Below are 18,874 nucleotides of genomic sequence, written 5' to 3' on the forward strand. Positions count from 1 at the left end.
TATTTTTTGTGTGAGGGTTTTTTTTGTTTTTTATTTTTTTTTTTTTGTTTTTTTTGTTTTTTTTTGCTTTGTACTTAGAAATGTTTTGATCTCATCCAAGCACTTAAGACCTAAGTCATTCCTGGAAGCATAGTGCTCAGTCAGAGGAGAGCAGAGCAATTTCTCATGTGTGGTTATGTTGCCTTGAAAGGCCAGTTTTTAATAATGACACAGACACGGTTAAGGGGATAAAAAGTGTTTTCCTCGGTATTTGGGATCCCAGGTGCACAACTTGATGGCAGAATGCACACCCATGTACAGCACGGATACAAGTTTTATAGGTTTCAGGAATTAGCATATCTATCTAGGATTCCCCAATAAGAAACTTAACAAATGCAGTAATGTCCCCCTATTCTAATGAGTCCCCCCCTGGACGAGGCCAGAGCCCAGTTTACACAAGATGTTCCAGAGAGAAGGCATCAGCCAAGGCTGGGGCCTCGGGTTTAAGATAGCACAGGGCACACTGACTCCTTCCTCAGGATGTTTGGTCTCTCTGCCCAGCAGAACTCCTCAACTAAGATGGAATATCAGACTACAGGAATTACAGGCATGTGGGCTAAGGGCTACAGGCAGATGCATAGAGGGTACAGAAAGCATAAAAAGGAAAAGCAAAAATCATCAGGCATCAGYTAGYGTCACYGAGAGGGAATGTGTGCAGTGACATATATGTCTGTCACATGGAGTGTGTAAAGGCAAGCTCTTGGTGTTGGCCACCTGGCTTTTTGGTGGCTGTAAGGCAATTGGCACAGCAGGATGTTGAATGATGGAAGATGGGACTCTGAAAACCGTGGGTGGAAAAGCAAGGGAAATTCTGCCTGGGGGAAAAGCATTTTGTGTCTTGTGCTGCAAATGGTGCAGGCTTGGAATTACTTTGAGGCAGGGAGGGCATAGATCATAATTGGAAGCTACAGAGAGCTATAAAATCTTTCTTTGAAAGCTTGCTGCATCCTGGCAATGTTTTAATGCTTCCTCTCTTCCTTCATACTTGCAAAGGTCCACTTACGTGGCACATTAGCTTTTGGTCAGCTGTTTTTTGAGAAGGAATATTTTCTTCCAGACCTTTGTACATGGGCTCACTTTAAATTCTATTGTGAATTTTCTTGTTGTAGTGGAAAGTAAAACCACATAGAAACCAAAAAGCCAATCACACAACTACAAAAGAAAATCTGCCTTAAGTAGAAAATAAGATTATTAGATTGATGAAAAATGGCAAATAGCTTGTGAACTGCAGGACACTGGGCCTCTTCRCCTGCTGCAGCCAACAGCCAGGAACATGTTCTGCATTAAACTGAGCTTAGTCTTGTGCTCGCCAAGGAATGTGACTAGGTTAGCAAGCTGCTTTCTTATCAATCAGGAGTCAAATGATCCAGAAGAGGAACACAGAGTTCCTAGTAAAGGATCATTGGAAGCAGGACAGCTTTGCTAATTAGATTCCTTTTACTTTATTTTATTTTTACACATCAATAGACTTCTGCATACAAATGTAGTTGCACCGAGTGTGTCAAACGGTACAAATTGTTGTTACGATACATTAATCAAGGACATGGAAGAACARCTCCGGGAGAGAAGATTCCCTTGTCTTACGTAAGCTCTGATCTGCAGYTTCTCGGTCACCTCTTCTCCTTCCATTAGGACTTCTGATCTCTGAAGGAATAAAATTTGCCATCTTCTGGCAATTTCCTTACAGTGAAATATGTCAAAAGACATGAGACACCATGTCTAAAGTCCTGGATTAAAGTGCTTATGTGCCWCCTCTTCTAAAGTTTTCCTTCCCTTGCCCCCTGCCCTCTCTCTCCCTGAAAAAGAGCTATGCTTTGGTGCAATTAGAGAGACAAACTAGAATCTGCATGYGATTTAAACATCATATCTTCATTCATCCTTGAAAATCTTCTTTGTATATCATGCTCTCATCTCATAAGAAGTGRTGGAAGCCTCTATAGCCTTTCATGTTTTGGGAAATAATTGCACTGAAGGGAATTAATATGCACTTTTGAGGTGGCGAAACAAAAATAAGTGGCATTGAGGTCTTTTTGTTGTTCTAGCTAAACACCCTGATGTTTRGAGGCATGTGACTGTTCATTCTGCAATCCTTCTTGTGAGTCCAGCTCCCTGTGCCTCTTCCTTGYACCCTCCACTGTACTGTTCCTCCCCCTCTGCTGCAGTGGGAGGKTGCCTTTGCCTGCAGTTCTGATTCCTTCTTTTTCCTGGTGGGTTGTCCAACAGACCCTCAGTCAAAGCTCTGGGGTTACAGAAAGAAAAGAAAGAACAGCCTTGGGGTCAAGGTACTAGCCTGAAACTTGGATTTTTATGCACTTTGTCAGTGCATTTGTAACTTGCTTTGTTATAGTGCTCAGAACTCCCTTAGGGGATGGTTGACTGAAGGTATTTTTGTCTCTTAATTACGTTTTGAAATCCAAGGGAGACTGTAYGTCTAAATATCCGCAGGAGTTGATCCTGTATATGCTTGTTTGCTGTCTGCAAAGGTGAGATCTCTATCCCAGACAGAAAAGGTGGTGCTCTGTCTGAACTTTCTTCCCTGATAAACATACTCTTTAACAGACAACCTTCTCTTCCTAATATGCATATATATGTTGTGTTTTACGTATACAGACATGCAAATATTTACGAATGTTTATATAATATGTGGTAAACATTATTTTACTTCTCCATATAATGTTTATAAGATAGAAAAGTATTTTAATCTGAAGTAAAATAGTCTCTCCATTTTGCATAACACACTGATTTTACATTCAGCTAATTAATTTTTCTTAGGACTGGGCCATAAAYATATAGGTAGGTTGCAGAAAGATGTTGGTATTTTGCCCAGAGTTTGTGGTTGCTGTGCTAAGGTCTTTCCTCACCATCCATGCAGCTGATGTCTCTGATTATGCTATTTATCATACTATTTATGATTAATAAAATGCCGGTCCCTTGGCTGCTTACACCACACGTGTTAAATCTGGGTGGATGGATGGATGGATCTGAACCACAGCCATTGTAGGTAGGAAACAGCTTGCTACCGCACGATTTAAGGGAAGAAACAAACAATTTATGTATGGTTGAAAGAACACAGATAATAAGGTAAGTTCTGGGTGAAGTGGTCCCTGAGCGTTCTTTGCCTGCCTTATACACATTTGTCAAGTGCTTTGAGATAATTTATGTAGAGATCACAATATCCTTCACAACTCTTCTCAAATTTCCCTCCAAACTGAGAACTTCGGTGTGAATTGTTTTCTGTGTAGRGGGTCATGTTTCTTAAGCTCACGGAATGCTTTGCTCAGTAACAGTCTCTCTGATTTGTCTTTAAGATTAGTGATTTTTTTTTTTTTTCAATTAAAACGTAATGTAAAATTATTACCTAATTAGAAAGCATCATTGTGTGTTTATAAGTGTCCCTGAATGCACTTACCCATTGGAAGCATGCAGATGTCTGTTGGAATTTAATGTCTCTGCAGCACGTTAGGGGTGGGGACAGAAGAGAAGTAGCCAGAAAATTATAGTTGCTGCAGTAAATACCAGGCTTCTCCCAGTGACCTGCACTGTCTGCAGAGCTTATTACATCTAATGTCGTCATAAAACATCTGTTCAGCAATGCTGTTCTCTGGCTGGTCTGTATTTGTACCAGTGAATCAATCATTCTTGGCTGATTGTTGCCTGTTGTAGGGAGTCTTGGAGAAAAGGGGGTGCTACCTTTTAGAGTTTACTGTAAGAAAGGTGTCATGAAATACCTGCAAGGCTTCAATGTTTGTTAAGTAGTGGCAACCTTGCTTCACTTCTGCAGTGTGGTTCCTCCTGAGCTCCAGAGGCAGAGGTGTGCAGGCCAGAAGGAATCCTGTGGGTGGATGGTGTAGCCTGTAGCAAGGAGCATGGGTGATGAACAAGGTGTTCYAGCAAGCTAAATTTAGAGTCCTCTAAGGGTGGTTTTTTTTTATTTGGGGGTTCCTACAAAGTCTGTCTGTGTTGTCAGGTGGTGACACCCTGCGATAAGGCAGAGGTGTGGTGAACCTTGTGCTCTAAATTGAGCAAATTCTACTTTGGAGCACAGAGCTGCTGCTGGTACATGGCGTGTGCTGTCCTTGCTCTGGGCTGTCAAGGGTGAATCCAGGGCASTGCCTTCAACAGCTTGTGATTTTGCTTCGTTTCAGTTGTTGTTGCAAAGCTGGCACTTCCACTGAGGTGACTTTTACCCCTCCAGAAGAGGTGTTTTTGTGCTTTGCAGTAGCTTGTACCCCATCAGTCCCAGAGCTGCAATGCATTGGCCATGGGTGGCTGCCATGGGGGCAGCTCCCCAGCATGGCCAGTCTGTGTAACACAGCAATTCCTGGCCTGGTTTGGTGGACTCCCTCACAATCTGATAGCTGGCTAGTGGGTGGCTCTGAAAGTGGCCAGAGTAACAGCTACGGTGCAAAGCTGTTTTGAGATCACCAGCATTCTTTTATCTGGTTTGCAGGCCCTGTACCTTCTRTTATTGGATGTAGGAAAAAAATGCTTCTTTGTCAGGGGTGGTTTTTAAAATCTAAATAACACCTTGTTTGTGTGGTGTTACCCCCCCCCCCCCCCCTTTTTTTTAATGGAGGATTTCTGGAGCAGTGTCAGCCACCAGCCTTAGCAGTTCTTTTGTAGTGATGCTTTTGAATCTCTGCCTATGTCATTGTATTTCCTAGGGAATTAGCCAAGATAATTTACACCTCAAATAAAGTTATTTGTTTTATTAGCAGCAACTTTGCTATATATCCACTTATTAGCACTTGGTGAAGAGGAGAGTTTTCTTTTTGCTAGAAAGCCTTTGCATGTGTTTCCATGTGTGGATCTTGTTTCCATGGCATCAGCTTTTAAGCTTGAGAAGCACAGGTGGGAGYGTTAGCCAGTGAATAGGTATTAGAAGCCAGCCCTGCTCCTGTGTAGGGCTCTTTCTTGTGGTGAGGATAGTGATGTGGGATATGGCAGTGATTTATGTATTTTAGTGSTTGGGACTTAGACCTTTTCCTGTCTGCAGTATTGTGGAATAAAAGACTTGATGCAGTCCTGCTAGTGCTGTTCCAAAGGAGTTGCTTTTCCTGTTGCTTTGTCTTGATATTTCTGAAGATGAGGTTTTGCTGGAGTGTACTGTGAATTATTTTTCTTGCCCACTTTTCCCAAATACTTTAATACATTGTCTAAGCACCCTTATCCCAAAGAGTCATTTTCTTCTTCCTTGCCATTGTTGTGTTGGGATGGCTTTGCCCAAATGTTTTCATATAGCAGTTGTGACACATGTAGATTGTGAGTAGTAGTGATTGTAGTGTTCATTTGTAACACAAGTGCTCAAGCTACTGAGTGTGTCAGTCTTGTGTGTCTCTTCACCAGTAAATAGTAAAGCACAGTGAGCTGAGCACAAGCTGTTTTATTAACTTCTATGGTTTTATGTGCTGCAGACAAGGAGGTGATTGTAGCTATTTCTCTGGCTGTAAAAGCTATAAAGTTATGCATGCACAGAACCATATCAACTTTTGATGGTATAGASTTCTATTTTTTCATATAATTGTGCATATACTCTTGTTTTATATTTTGCCATTGCAAATAYACTTTCAGAGGAATGTGCTTATAAATTTTCTTCAGCTCAGTAGTAGGTGTAATGGGCACGTAGTTGCAAGACAGAGRACCAGTTACAGGATTTTGAGGGGGTTGCTTTTATTGAAATTAAAATCTTGAGGACACTCAGCAGAGTAACCTTGTGTGAAGTGAAGTCTGTTACATCAGACAATTATGCCACTGGTGACCTTGTGAAAGAAATTCAGTGGGAAAAGCAAGCCCTTGCAGTAGGACAGAGGACTGTTCTTGGTGCTTGTGCTACCATCGTTTGTGGAGTATTTCCAAAAACTCGATACACTAAAGCAACTTAAACATCACACACGTTCACAGCAGCTSCACAGAAGGATGAAAAATGCAGCGATTATGAATTTGTTTTGAAAAATYAGTAACTAATTTCTATCATTAATAAGCAAATGGAAGAGTTGAGTTCTACAGTAKTTTTTCTCCATTCTAGGCAAATGACCATAAGGATCATGTCATGTTAGGTTTACCACACTGAACCTGTATRCTTTGAACAGTTCTTCAGGGATCAGATGGAAAAGACATACTGATAAGAGATATGGAGATCTTCATCACCCTTTTGATACCCAGCTGTCTTTGTACAGCTTAATCTGTGTGTTTGCTCTGTGCCTCCTGTTGGATCCAGTGGGTGTTGTCAAGGGTGTGATGTTTTTCCAGAGTTGTAGCTAATCTTTCTTGAAAAGATTGAAATATCATTGGTGGCTGCATTTTGAAAAGAAAGTAGTACATCTTTCTTAAAAAAGCAAACAAATATGCACCCTTGCCACTAAGTCCCTAAGTGAGGCTAGAAATTAAATTCTGTTTAAGAGTGAGAGCACTTCAATCTTGATTTGCGTCCTACAAACTKTAGTTGTTTCAGGTTAATTTTTAATTTCCTGTCATAATTGTGACTACTGTGTTCCTACTGGTAAGCAGGTTCTGATTTAGTCAATCATTTCTTTTTCAGATTGCATGTGGCTCCGAGCATAATCTGGCAATAGTTGGTAAGTAGCTTAATTTTATAACAAATCCTCTCACTTTTTTTCATTTTTAGTAATGCAAGATGAAAGAAAATGGTGCATATCAAACATACTGAGTGATTAAGGGCTTTATGTGCAGCTGGAAGGAGGAAAGAAGAAGAGAAACTGGTGACAATAAGGGGTGATGATGAAAATGTGCCCTTGTAGACCAGCCTGTGTAAGGAGAGGGGGGTTGATGGATGTAGCAGGAAAACACATTTGCAATGTGCTACAGCCTGTTTTAGATTGGAGCCATTGCAACAATTCAGGCTGCAGATTCAGAATAGCATCTAAGCTTGAAGCTGGCCAAAAGTATCTTTGTTTAAGATACTTCCATCTGCAAGGTGGAAATTATTAACATGGAAATTATTAGTGAAAAAAGTCCGGAGTCTTTTGTTGTTTGAAGCTTGGAAAATCTTCAAAATGTCAGTCAGTGGTAGACAGGTTCTTTAGTGTGTTTTAGTATAATGCAGCTGTTGTAATAATGATGGAAGTACTAGGAAGCTAATGTCGGTGGAGAAATTGAATTTTGTGTACTAATTCCAGGAACAATCAGATTCTTGCTTTCATGTGATGAGTTGATAGCTGAAGTTTGATACATGATTGCTATTATATATAATTACTTGTTTAGGAACATTTTTAACTGTAGATTTTCAAGTGCTTTGTAAAGGAGGTCAGCATAATTATCCCCATTAATAGACARGGCAAGACAGATGAAGAAAGGAATTCTGTGCTAATGAGAGCTGGAAATGAACCAGCGCTCCATCCATGTAGATGTTTTTGTTTGCCATGACTGATGTGTTGAGATGTCAAGTCAAGAATTTCCTTACTTTTCTTAAGTGTGGTTTGACAGAGGTAGAGGAAAGCAGCCCTTTGGTACCCAACCTGCATTCCATGCTCTAATTTTTTAGGTTTGTTCTGTATTTCCATATGTGCTGTTGTATATTTTCTAACTATCCTTCTCTAGTTAAACCTTGTGGTGAACTTGTTAAGTTCTGTTAAGTTTATGGCTGGATTTAAGGAAAGATTTTTCCCTTTGCCTTCTCCCTGCTTGTTCAGTGTCACATGCCTGTGTTAATTGTCAGGCTGGTGCTTCTGAATGTCGACTGAAGAGCAATCTTGTTTCTTGCTGAATTGATGAAGTGAAAGTGTACTGCTGGCAGATTCCTCTAGCGCTCATGAAAGCAAAGCATTGAGTTTGAACAACCTTCTCTCTGCTTATGTCCTTTCAAGCTTTCTGCCTTCTAGGCAGAAATTTGTGGAAAAAATGGGTAGGCGAAAGAAATTCTAGAAGAAAGTGACATTAAATGAAGAACTTTGCATATGTAAAGAACATCATATGCTTATCTAAGCTGTGTGCTACACTCATTGAATTCAGTGGGGAAATTATCAGTGCTGGAAGCCAGTCAATTTTATTTTAAGGACAACAGAAATGTGATGTTGCAAATKTTTTGAACTAAAGAACTATGATACAATTTTCCCTGAATTGAATTTTTACMTATGCTTTTAAAAGGTTGATTTTTTCGAACATTCTGTGGTAGGATTTCTCTGATCACTGGTCATTCTTGGTTCAAAGCTGTTAGCTGTTATAATCCTTAAAAAGATATCACACAGATTTCCATCAATATGTCTACTCGATTGTATGATTTTCTAATAACTTATCATTCAAGCAGGGTTCATTTATAACAACTATATCATCCATGTCTTTCTTAATTACTAAATGCTTCAGTGATTGACTTTTAAACTGAAATAATTCAAGTTCAGGATGACAAGTAAACTGAAAAGCCTTTAAYCGTATAATATTCAAGTCACTATTTCTGGTTGTATATACAAATGTGCTTGTCCTTTTTTTGTTGCATCATCTTTTAAATAGAAACATTTTTAAGATGAAGAGGCTGGATTTATGATTCATTCCACAAATGCTGAAGTAGTGTTCCAATCATCTTGCTGGTGATACAAGCTGTTAGAGTTGTAGGGCTAGCAAGCAGTTAGATTTTTTTCTTATTACTTTATATAGTCTGTATCCATTTGTACGGTTCAGTTATTTGAATCTCTTTTCTTGCTTTCTTCTACTGAAGTCATTACAAAATCTGTTCACTGTGATGGTACGTTCTCCTTTTTTTGTGGCTATATTGGTAGTATTTCAGTTTTCATTTGATCAGGAGGTAAATGTTTGATATAAAGGCAAATGAGATGTGGGTTGTCTTGAAAAGTACCTGCTTTTCTAAACTTAATGAGTTCAAAGTTGCTATAAGTACATGAAAAAGTGTAAACATCTTCACTTCTGGGCCTTGGTGAAAACACATCTTTATTTTCACTTGAGGGGGTTATACTATGATACTAATTCTAAAATTTGTAAGTGTTGCATTATTTTTAATATTTGTATGACTTTTCACTTGAGAACAAAAATCCCTGCCTCATCCCTGCAAGAAAAGACCTTGCACTTTTCACCTCAATCAAGGATTGAGGAGCTAGCCTATTTTTGTACTGAAAGAAATGGSTAGTTATTAATAAATGTTGTATAACATCTCATATCTGAAAAACATCTTGCAACACTGAAAACTTATGTGTACTTACTGAGTACCACAAAGGTGGCTTTTCTACCTGAATGTGACATCTGCAATGTTAGTGCTGAACTTTGTGATACTGAGACTGAGTCTTTGAATGACTGAAAAACATAATGCAGCTAAATCACTGTGACAAAACTGAGCTTTTTCCTGGTTTGGGAGTCTATAGTGTTTTCAACACTGAAAAGGTAAGAAGGTTGGATTCTTACCTTAAAAAGTCTGTGTTTAAAACCAGTATTCTTGGAGAAAGCTCATTTCAGGTTCCTACCCACTCCTCAAGTAAAACTGTGATCCTCCTTTTTGGAAAAATAAAATAGTTATCTTTTTAGAAAACAGGTAGCTCATGCAATGCTGCAACTTAAATAATCAAGCAACATTAATTGTGCAGAAGTACAGATGCTAAAAAATGCAGCAGTGCCTTACCTGTGCTGCAACCACAGTGCATGGGACAGAATGCTGTGAAGAACCTCCAAATGCAAATGTCTTATTTTACTAAAAATTAAACACGAAATTTAATTTAAGCCTCTTGGTGGTAGTTAAAAAAAAAAAAAAAAGGCGTTACAAGGATGACAGTTCTATAGTCTGTCTCCCCAAAGCCTTGGTAATGCATAATATCCCTTTTTGGTCTTGCTTTTAGTCATTTTCTCAACCTGTACAAACTAATGCAAATCTTTAAAAAAAAAATACTGGAGGATATGTAGGGAGGAGTGCTTGTTTTAAAAGCTAATTAATTCCCGTTGAAGTCCAACTTTAAAGCAGCCTTCAAAGGGGAATTTGTGTGTTTGGAAGAGAAAGATGTGGATCTTTCAAGTTAACATTTTCCGGTGTGGTGTTTTGAAGGGAAGAAATGTTGGGGCATGTGGCTACTTCAGATAGTGCAAAAAGCTTTTTCTTGCTCTTTCATAGTCAGCATAGTGAATTCTGATTTTTGCTCATTTTTTTGCATGGAGGATTTAAATCATCCTTCAGTGAGATAGTCCCCAAATCCTGACTAGGACACTGCAGAGGCACTGCCAAGTGCAGTGGTGTTCACAAGGAAAATGGGGCTTTGTGATTAATGCCATTGTGCAGTTATTCATTTGATACTATTCTCTGTCTCCTTTGGCTTTTATCCAATTCAGGTTACTTGCTCAGCACTGCTTTCCCCCCCATGATGAATGGCAGTGGAMAGGGCTATGTAATTAATGTTAAAACAATAAAAATGAACCCCCAAATGCCCAAGCTGGCCACCCAACCGTAAGTGTGTTTTGCACATGGAAGCACAAGTGACTTATGAGGAGACAAGGCCCTGGCTGGTCACRTTGTGTTTCAGTATGTTCAATGCAATAGCATTATCATGAAACATTTTTCAAATCACTTCTCAACTTTCTGCTAAGTCCCAGGTTCTTCCAGAAGAGGGTTTTGTCTCCCATTGCCTTTTTTGTTGTGTGTGATTTAGAACAAGCTTCAATATTCTGTCCTCTGTGGTTCATATGCAACCACAGCTGTAAATATCACAACATGGACATTYACATCCTTCTGAAGCTGGAGTTGGAGAATAAACAGCAATGCCAAATTTAATGGAAGAATAGTCTTTGTAGAGGAAATCAGGATAAAACATACCTCCACTCAAATGGCAGCTCATGTCTTAAAATGGCCTGAATTAAAGTATGCAATAGTGCTGGAAGGGCAGTAAAAGAGTTGTTATTCCATGCTCTGTTAAGATTTTCTTTTTATATGCCTGTCCTGGAAGAACATAGCAATTATGAGCTGGAAAAACAAATGTGATCAAAGCTTAGGGAGGTGGTAATATATGTCCTAAAATGGTGGTGGTGTTAATGCCATTTCAAAACTTTGGTTCCATGTTTTTTAATAAGGAAGCTGAACGGTTCCTAAGTGGGAGCCACTGCCCCTTAATTAGCAAGGTTTTGTACTTTTAGTAAAGTTCCATGATTCCAACTGAATTATTGTATAAAGCATCAGTGGAGGAAGTGCTGTAACAGATTCTGAAAGATCTATGTCTCTGGCAGAGTGAGCACCAATGGGGAGAGGAGGCAGTGCAGGCTGATGGACGGATCCTTGTGTTATGCTGACAGTATTATTTAGATGTTCGGAGCCGCCCTGCGAAGCTGCAGATAGAGTCATGTGTCTGACATTCAGTCCTGGGGGACTCAGCAGTCTGTCATGAGGAGAAAAATCATAAATTCTCTCGAYTGCTGTGGTATTCTGAGGAATCTTCAGCATACACGGTGGAGGGCACTGGTGTTCAGCAAGGAGCCTGAGCCTGCTAGTCTGTTGCTTTATTTATTATGCATGAAAAATCCCAGTGCAGCCAGRGACTGTATTGTAAAGGTTTCCTGGCAGACCAGCATGGAGTCATGTTGCAGCACGCTGTCTCTTTGCATTGCAGCACTAATCACATTCTCTGCTTATTAAAGGGCACCTGGCAGGACTTCGAGTAACCATCACTGTTGTCATTTTCGTGCGGGTTATATGTCGACTTTCTAAATTTATTCTCTGGCAGAGCCATTTCATATGTCATTTAGCTCTTAATGTGGCTTTGACTGTTAAAATAGCTCCTCAAAATATAAGCTGCTTTGGTTATATGTGTTGAAAAAAAAATTAGCTTCGTTTTTATCGTTACCTGAGCACCTGTCTTGAGTGCTTTGGACATGGCTGGATACAGATTTGACATCACAGTTTTTCTGTCATGGTTAGATACAGTGAGCCCTAACAGTGTTGTTTGAGTATCTTCTCACTTTGTGTTTCTTTTCCGTAGACTGTTTGTGCTCCAGGCAAACTAATTGTTCCACTGGTAAGATGGAAGCTGAAATTGAATTTCAGATTTCAAAAGTCTGATTTTTTTTGTTATTTTCAGCAAGTTATACTCACAACATCTGACCCTCTGATCTCTTAGTATTTCTTTTCTGAGGGCTAATGGAAAGCCAAGTTGCCAACTATCTCATGAATTCGTGGGTGTAAGGTGATGAGGAGAGAAATGAGGAAATTCTAATTTGAGCATTTGGAAAAGCCTTTTGATGGGACTAAAAATAGCTTTGTATCAACTGAATTGTCTGAAGTCAGTGGCTGCTGGCTATAAGAAAGGATGGATGTTTTTCTGAAAAGCTAATAGATTCATAAGAAAAAATGGGATTGCATTGACTCCCTAGAAGGAAACTCCAGAGTTTAGGACAAGATATGACTGAACTGCATCTTCTATAACTGAAATGAAGTCCAGATTTTACAGCAACCTTCTCTTGTGGCCTTTGTTGYTGTATTGATGTATATTTTGGGTGACTTTACTCTCTAGAATCCTGTGTTCAGCTTCCTCTTTTCTCTGTGTGGCTTGTCATTTGTGAAATCTTTGGAATAAAAACTGCCTCTTAGTGTATTTTAGAACTGCATAGAGTAATGGGACCTGATTTTAATTTTTTTTAGTATTGCACTGCAACTAATAATAGTTCCAATCACTTCCCTTTCCCTCAGAGAGGCAATTTTAAAATATAATTAGTCTTGGTGTGTGTGTCTCTATCTTAATTTATATAATTTGGCATATAAACAGGAAATAATGCAGTGCTTGTCATATTGTTTACAGTGTGGTTTCCTGCTGTTACCAGATGCAGAGCTGCTTAGGCCCTGAAGATAAAAGATGTTATTTTTTTCTGTATGAAAAGCTCCCAGCTCTTATAAAATTTTTCACTGAACTTTACATATCAGTGTGGTGTCAGCTTAGAGTTTGTCTTGAGTTGAGCTCCTATGTCCTGTCAGTCTGTTTCCTGTGAGACACTGCATCACATCCACAGGGATAAATCTGCTGCGTCAAGAGCCCTCCCAAGGATGGGGAAGAGGCAAGAGAGCAATATTAACTTCTGGTGACAGCTCAACCCATCGAGCTGGAACAGTGAGTGGCAGCTAGAGGAGATAATTGTCATGGGAAGACAGCAAACAACCAGCAAACGCTACCAGGCAAGAATTCTGCTTGAAGCAGAATGGGTGGGGAACCCTTTCTTGCAGGTATTTGTGGAGAGGAAATTCATTCCACCTGGTTTTGGAAAATCATGGAGGGCAAGAACACTCTTAAGAGTGGGAGCCGCAGTACAGGCGCATGCAGTCCTTTGTCACAGGGTGCTGGATGGATGCTGAGTATTTAGAAAACAAATCAGATTTTATCGTATTTGTTCATTTGCAAGCTCTAACTGGAGCASATAGTTTAAAGTAGAAGAAAAATACATCCAATGTATCTAAGGCATATTTATCTGAAATTTCAAGGAAGCAAACAGATTAAGCATTTGGTAGCTMTAAAATGAAATCAAAGGAAGGACAAATATCTGGCTTCAGGGAGTCATCTAGAGCGTGTAGGAGAGATGCTCACCCAAGTAAAAGCACGAGGCCAGCAAAGCAGCTCAAAACACTTTGAAGGGCAACAAATTAGGGCTTCAGTGCCCTTCTACCGAGCAGCTCTTCAGTGAGCTGTGCTGGTAATTCTGGGTTCTGTGCATGCAGCAAGCTCAWCACTTAGAAGGTAAAGTGTACCACTGAGTAGAAATTTTGCAGCTAAATGGCTGGCTGGCAGGAGGGCAAGGTGGTTTATATTTAGAAAGCTGGTGTGAGGAGTGCCCTGACCATGCTGTGAGATTTGTGGCTCTCCAGCAGGGAATATCTTGCTACAGAACCTTGGGCTGACCCCCTGCCCCCGTATTTGTGTGTAGTCACTATCCAGTCATTCCTTATGGAGTGTGTAGTCACTCCTTTATGGAGCGCTAAGAAATTTTTCTATCAGCACACAAGTAGATATTTGTGACCAGCTTAGTTTGTTACATGCTCTAAGTGAATAATCTGTGAAGCATTTTCCTGTTGATACTTTTTATTTGTGTGTGTTTTACTAACACCATCTTAAATACTCTCARTAGCTTTCTGCATAATAAAAAGATCTGAAGCAGGGATTTCCAGAGGTTGGCTTGGCCACAAGTTGGGTTTTTTCACAAATGCACTCATCAAAGTATCTTTGCAGCCCAGTTTTTTGGATTTTGCAGTGTGTTTTGTCATATGGTTCTACTGTTCTCTTTCAGTTATAAAGGTCAGAAAAATCTTTTAAGAACCAAAGTTGAAGGCAGGGATGCTGACAGTGGCATAAGTCTGAGAGATGATGTAAGGGAAACATGGGAAATATTGCCAGGCTGTGGTGAAACAGGGACACTTCTGGGCCAGCCCTGTTTATCTGTAACTGCRCAGGACGGGGTTCACACAACAAAGCAGACTTCCTGAAGCTTTTGTAAACCAAGGTGGGATGGGGAATTKTTTGTATACCTTTCCCTTTTCCGGAGTTAGGGCTTGGAATTTGAAAGTAGTAGAAATTGCAGTGGAGAAAATCTCGAGGTATTAGCTGGCAGGCAAGGTTATTTTACTACTAATAATGAAAGGAGAAGCTGTTCAAGCTTGCAAGACTAGAGCAAGCTTTTAGGGTAAAAATAAATCATTTTACTAAAAATCATTGGCTTTGGAGAGATAAGAATTTAAGAAAAATATAAGGGGAAAAAAGTCAAATGAAAAGAGATTAAAAGAGATTAAAAGTTGGCATATTTATAAAAATTGCCTTTTACTTGTCCTTGCTTTTTGAACKTGTTTCACTCAAGTGCTTCTTTATGGAAGGGAAGTAACAAAGTAATTAAAATTAAAAATGCTTTTGAGACTCATTTCACTGTTGTGCTTTTTCCTGTGCTTTTCTTTGGAGTCTCTGAGGAGGAGCCAGGCTAAACTGAGACTTTTATTATTTCTGAGAAATGTCTTCACATCGTTTTAATTTTAGATTACTGGGCTTGTTTGAACTGTGAGAAAGTGTGAAGGACTGAAAGCTGTAAGAACAGGATTTTAAGAGATATTTTAGCACAGAACATTTAACATTTGTCATGGAGCAGTGAGAAGGGTTGATATATTACTGGTGATCAAKTAAATCACACAGGACTTATGTCAAGTGTGTTATACTTGTTTATGGCAAGGCTTCAAACATAGCTGTGGTTAGCAGAAAGGTGAATGAAGGTTTTGGTGCCCATCAGTCTTGAAAGAGCAAAATGCTTGTTTTACCTGCCTGTTTGATAGCTCTGAACTTGCTAAAGATGTCAGCACATTTGTCAGTGATCTCAAAACAAAAGAAAACCAACCACCACCACCAGCAACGACACACACACACAAACTGTAATGATTTTAAAAACCAATATGCTGAGTCCTTCCTGGTAGATTTTTCAGATGTGATAGTGACATTTTCCCTAGCTTAGTTTTGGCCTACATCCTCYTTCTCTCTACAAATCTAATGAAATAATTACTTGGAGAAGGTAATATACGATGTATTGATCCTGGTATAAACTTTATTTGTATTTATTCTAGCACTGATTTGCTAAATTAAATGTTGTCTAGGAGAACCTTCACCTGATGCCAGGAATTTTTATTATAGGCTCTATCTTTCTTTGTTCAGATTTAGCATCTCATTATATCCCTGCTCTGTAGCCTTGTATTGGAACAAATGTCTCGATTACTGTGAAGTGATTATGGTGGGGAGCACCAGCCCAAGGCAGTAGGTGGAAGAGGTGAAACTTCCAAATAATGAGCATGAAATCCAGTTTTAACTCTGCTCTTATTCGTGTGGAATATTCACTTGTTATTTGTTTTTATATGGGTTGTTCAGTGAGTGTAAGGCTACACCCAKTGAGCCTGGCAACCATATTTGCTGATTTGCACAACTTTTTCTGAAATATCTTCAGGCAGCTCAGGGAATGCTATATCACAATGAAATTTCCAGTGCTTATCCCAGCTGTGAGAATGACCWGCAGTGTTCTTTATGGGTCACCTTAGGCCTTTCCAGACCCCTGTTCCTCTGGGGAATTTTGCAATGATATAGCAAAATTCTCAATTTTGATGTTGTGTGACCTGCAGTGCTAGGGACTCAAACCCCTATAAGCTGTTCACAGATCTCCTGTTATTTACCTTGTAAAAGAGAATCAGGCTGTTCTGAATCCCCCAGAGTGCCACTGYCCATGACTTGTTCTGTAATGCCAGACGCAGTCCTTTTCTGATGAGTGAAGGATGTACTTAGTTAGAAGATTTCATTTTCCATTTTTTCAGTAGGAAAGAATTTTTGTCAATTAAGAATTTTGAATAGAAATTATTTTGAACTTGATGAATTTTCTTTTTTTTTTTCATTGTGGATGATGCTCAGAACAACAATTCAGTCAAACATGGGAAAATTATTTTGTCAGGATAAGTCTTTAATCATCTCCTCTTCCYCTCCTTCAGGAATTTTATTATTAATTTAAAAATAATTGATCTGCCATGACCTTGATGACAAATCTGAGTTGCCAAGAGATTGAACAAGTAAGCAGCTGCTTTGCTGTGAATGTCTAAGATATTAAACTGGAGGTTGGCTTCCCTATGCCTTTGGTTTTCAGTGACACCAGCTGCTATCTTGCTGAGTTGAGACATCTCAGAAAATGGGCAGGATGACAAGCAACACAAATCATATAATTCTGAGTAGGAAGCTCACTTGCCTTGACAGATAGTTTGCTTTGGCTTTCAAACTTCCTATTTTTTCCCTCTGAACTGCTTCCTCCCATTTGCTTTTTCTTGTACTTTTTTTTTTATTTTGTTTTTGAGTTACGAACAGTTCAAGGTCTTTTAAAATTGAATGAGATGCAAAGTGTATCTCTTAAAGCCCTGCAACATGTTGTACTTCTAAATGAGCACATGGGACACTTGGTGTGTGATGTGTTAGTGGTGAAAGATGTATTTATGCTCACATTTTTCAAGATGTGTATTTTTTGCTGATATTGATTTAATAAATCAATCCTGCTTGCAATTCCTGTAGAGTAAATTGTTCCCTACTTTTGATAGGAATAATTCATAATTGGTTGCTGTTCCCTGCTGGTAGTAGATCAAATCTGTGATCTTTATTTCAGGGGAAGTTCTAATACTGAGGCCTTCAAAAGGGATTATTTCAGAAATGCCATTTGCACAYGAGTTCATCATGTTAATGCGGGCTTCACATTGAGCATGCAGGATAACGTGTGATGTGTGACAAATTTGTAGCACTTGCTGGTTCTCTGTGATGCAGACCCYGTGCATGAAYGTTTCTGGCCTTTTTTGAGAAGCAYAGATTTGCTTAGGCAAGAAAAGTAATTATTTTATTTGCCTTACTTCTGTACAGAGGAGGGGAAAAGTCTCACCAGTGTCCGTGCTCTACTGTGAGTTGATGGACTCACTATCTGATTTGTGGTCACTGAACGTGACTTTAATCTCCTTAATGATGGGATTTCTTGGTGAATATTGAAAGGTTTCATTTGGCAAGCAGCTTTTAGATACGCTTATTTAAGTTGGAGTTTTCCTTTAGTCCCAGTAGTGCAGTTCTGTTCCTCTCCCATAGAGAAATGCCAGGCAGGAAGCAGCCAGCTGCAAATCTCCCTGTGCCAGCTTAGAGACAGGATCATGGCTGTTAGTCTGTGCTGCTTTTTGGGGTSCATCTGGCCAGCCATAACCTCAAAGCTCACAATTTTTTTTTCTGTAGGCCCAAAAGAGGAAAAATGTTGAAGGTATCAGGATTTGATACCCTTGCTCTGAGACCACGCACCCTATTTTTAAGCTTTTTTTTCCCTGGCCCCAATGCTCATCTTGCCACCTACCAATGAAAGGAGGCAGGAATCCAAATGTATTCTGCTTACATCCAAACCTTGTGTTGTCTGCCATTTATAGCAGGAGTAGTATGATGGTTTGCTGTCACTCAGATGTCACTCAGATTCTTTCAGTCTCGCTACTACACTGTTGATCAAGTTAACTGCAAGGCAAGATTCATGGTAGGTAAATTCTGGATATCCTAAAATAAAAATGCCTGAATGCTATTGTATAGCTCTGCAGATTTGTTGAGTAAAGAAGCAGGCACTTTATTTTTTTTCAGCACTGTAGTAAAGAAATCTTGTTCTGTTGACAGGTTCAGCATGTGTCTTGTGCAATACTTCTCTGTCTGCTTGGATCCTCCTCCTTCTCCCATCTGCCACCTTCTCACTCTAAGGAAAGGAAACTCCATTCTGTCAAAGCAAAGTGCCAGTGAAAAATGGGGAAGACTTTTAAGAGCAGCTTTTGGATGAGACCATTCACTAAAATCAAAACAAATATAACCACAGCTCACTCTGGTTTTGCCCTGGATGCTTAGCAAAAGGTTAAGGCTGACACGTAGTAAGATACAGAGTCCCTCAGGTGAAAGCTGTGCAGTTCAAAAAGGCAGAATCAGTCACTTCTGCCTGTGATCAGTGGCTCCATGGCAACATGTGCTTTGCAAGGAAAATAGCATAAATACCTATTAGGCAAAGAGATTCCCCAGCAAGTGAATTAAATGGCAGAAATCGAACAAGAGTCAGGTTCGTGTTTTTTCTCCTCTTGTGGTAATGAGGGTAGCTGGCAGTAAAGTATCATAATTGTAATGGATGYTCTCTAAGTCTGCTGAAGTACTAAATGTACCTCATTTTGAAACATTCTGCTTGAGAGACGGTGCCTTTCTGCGTTTCCCACTTATTGGTCTTCTTATGCTTTGTGAAGTTATTGATTACTAACTTTGAGGATTGTTTCCCTCTGCAAAGGTCTTGTGGTTGCTTCTGCCTGATGCTGACTTGCAAATTCAGTGTGAGCGGTTAAAGCCTTAAGAACGATAAACTTGTATTA

General features: G+C 39.5%; 1 protein-coding gene across 1 annotated transcript in view; it reads left to right on the forward strand.

Moving 5' to 3' along the window:
- SERGEF (secretion regulating guanine nucleotide exchange factor) overlaps positions 1–18,874 on the forward strand; it is a 139,361-nt gene that overhangs the window by 70,825 nt on the left and 49,662 nt on the right. Inside the window, 1 exon segment of the mRNA XM_057369278.1 lies at positions 6,578–6,614. Within this exon segment, the coding sequence (XP_057225261.1) occupies positions 6,578–6,614 (37 nt within the window).

Source organism: Malurus melanocephalus, unplaced genomic scaffold (assembly GCF_030028575.1).
Source record: "Malurus melanocephalus ecotype Western Australia unplaced genomic scaffold, MMel_1.1 scaffold_106, whole genome shotgun sequence".
Classification (NCBI taxonomy): Eukaryota; Metazoa; Chordata; class Aves; order Passeriformes; family Maluridae; genus Malurus; species Malurus melanocephalus.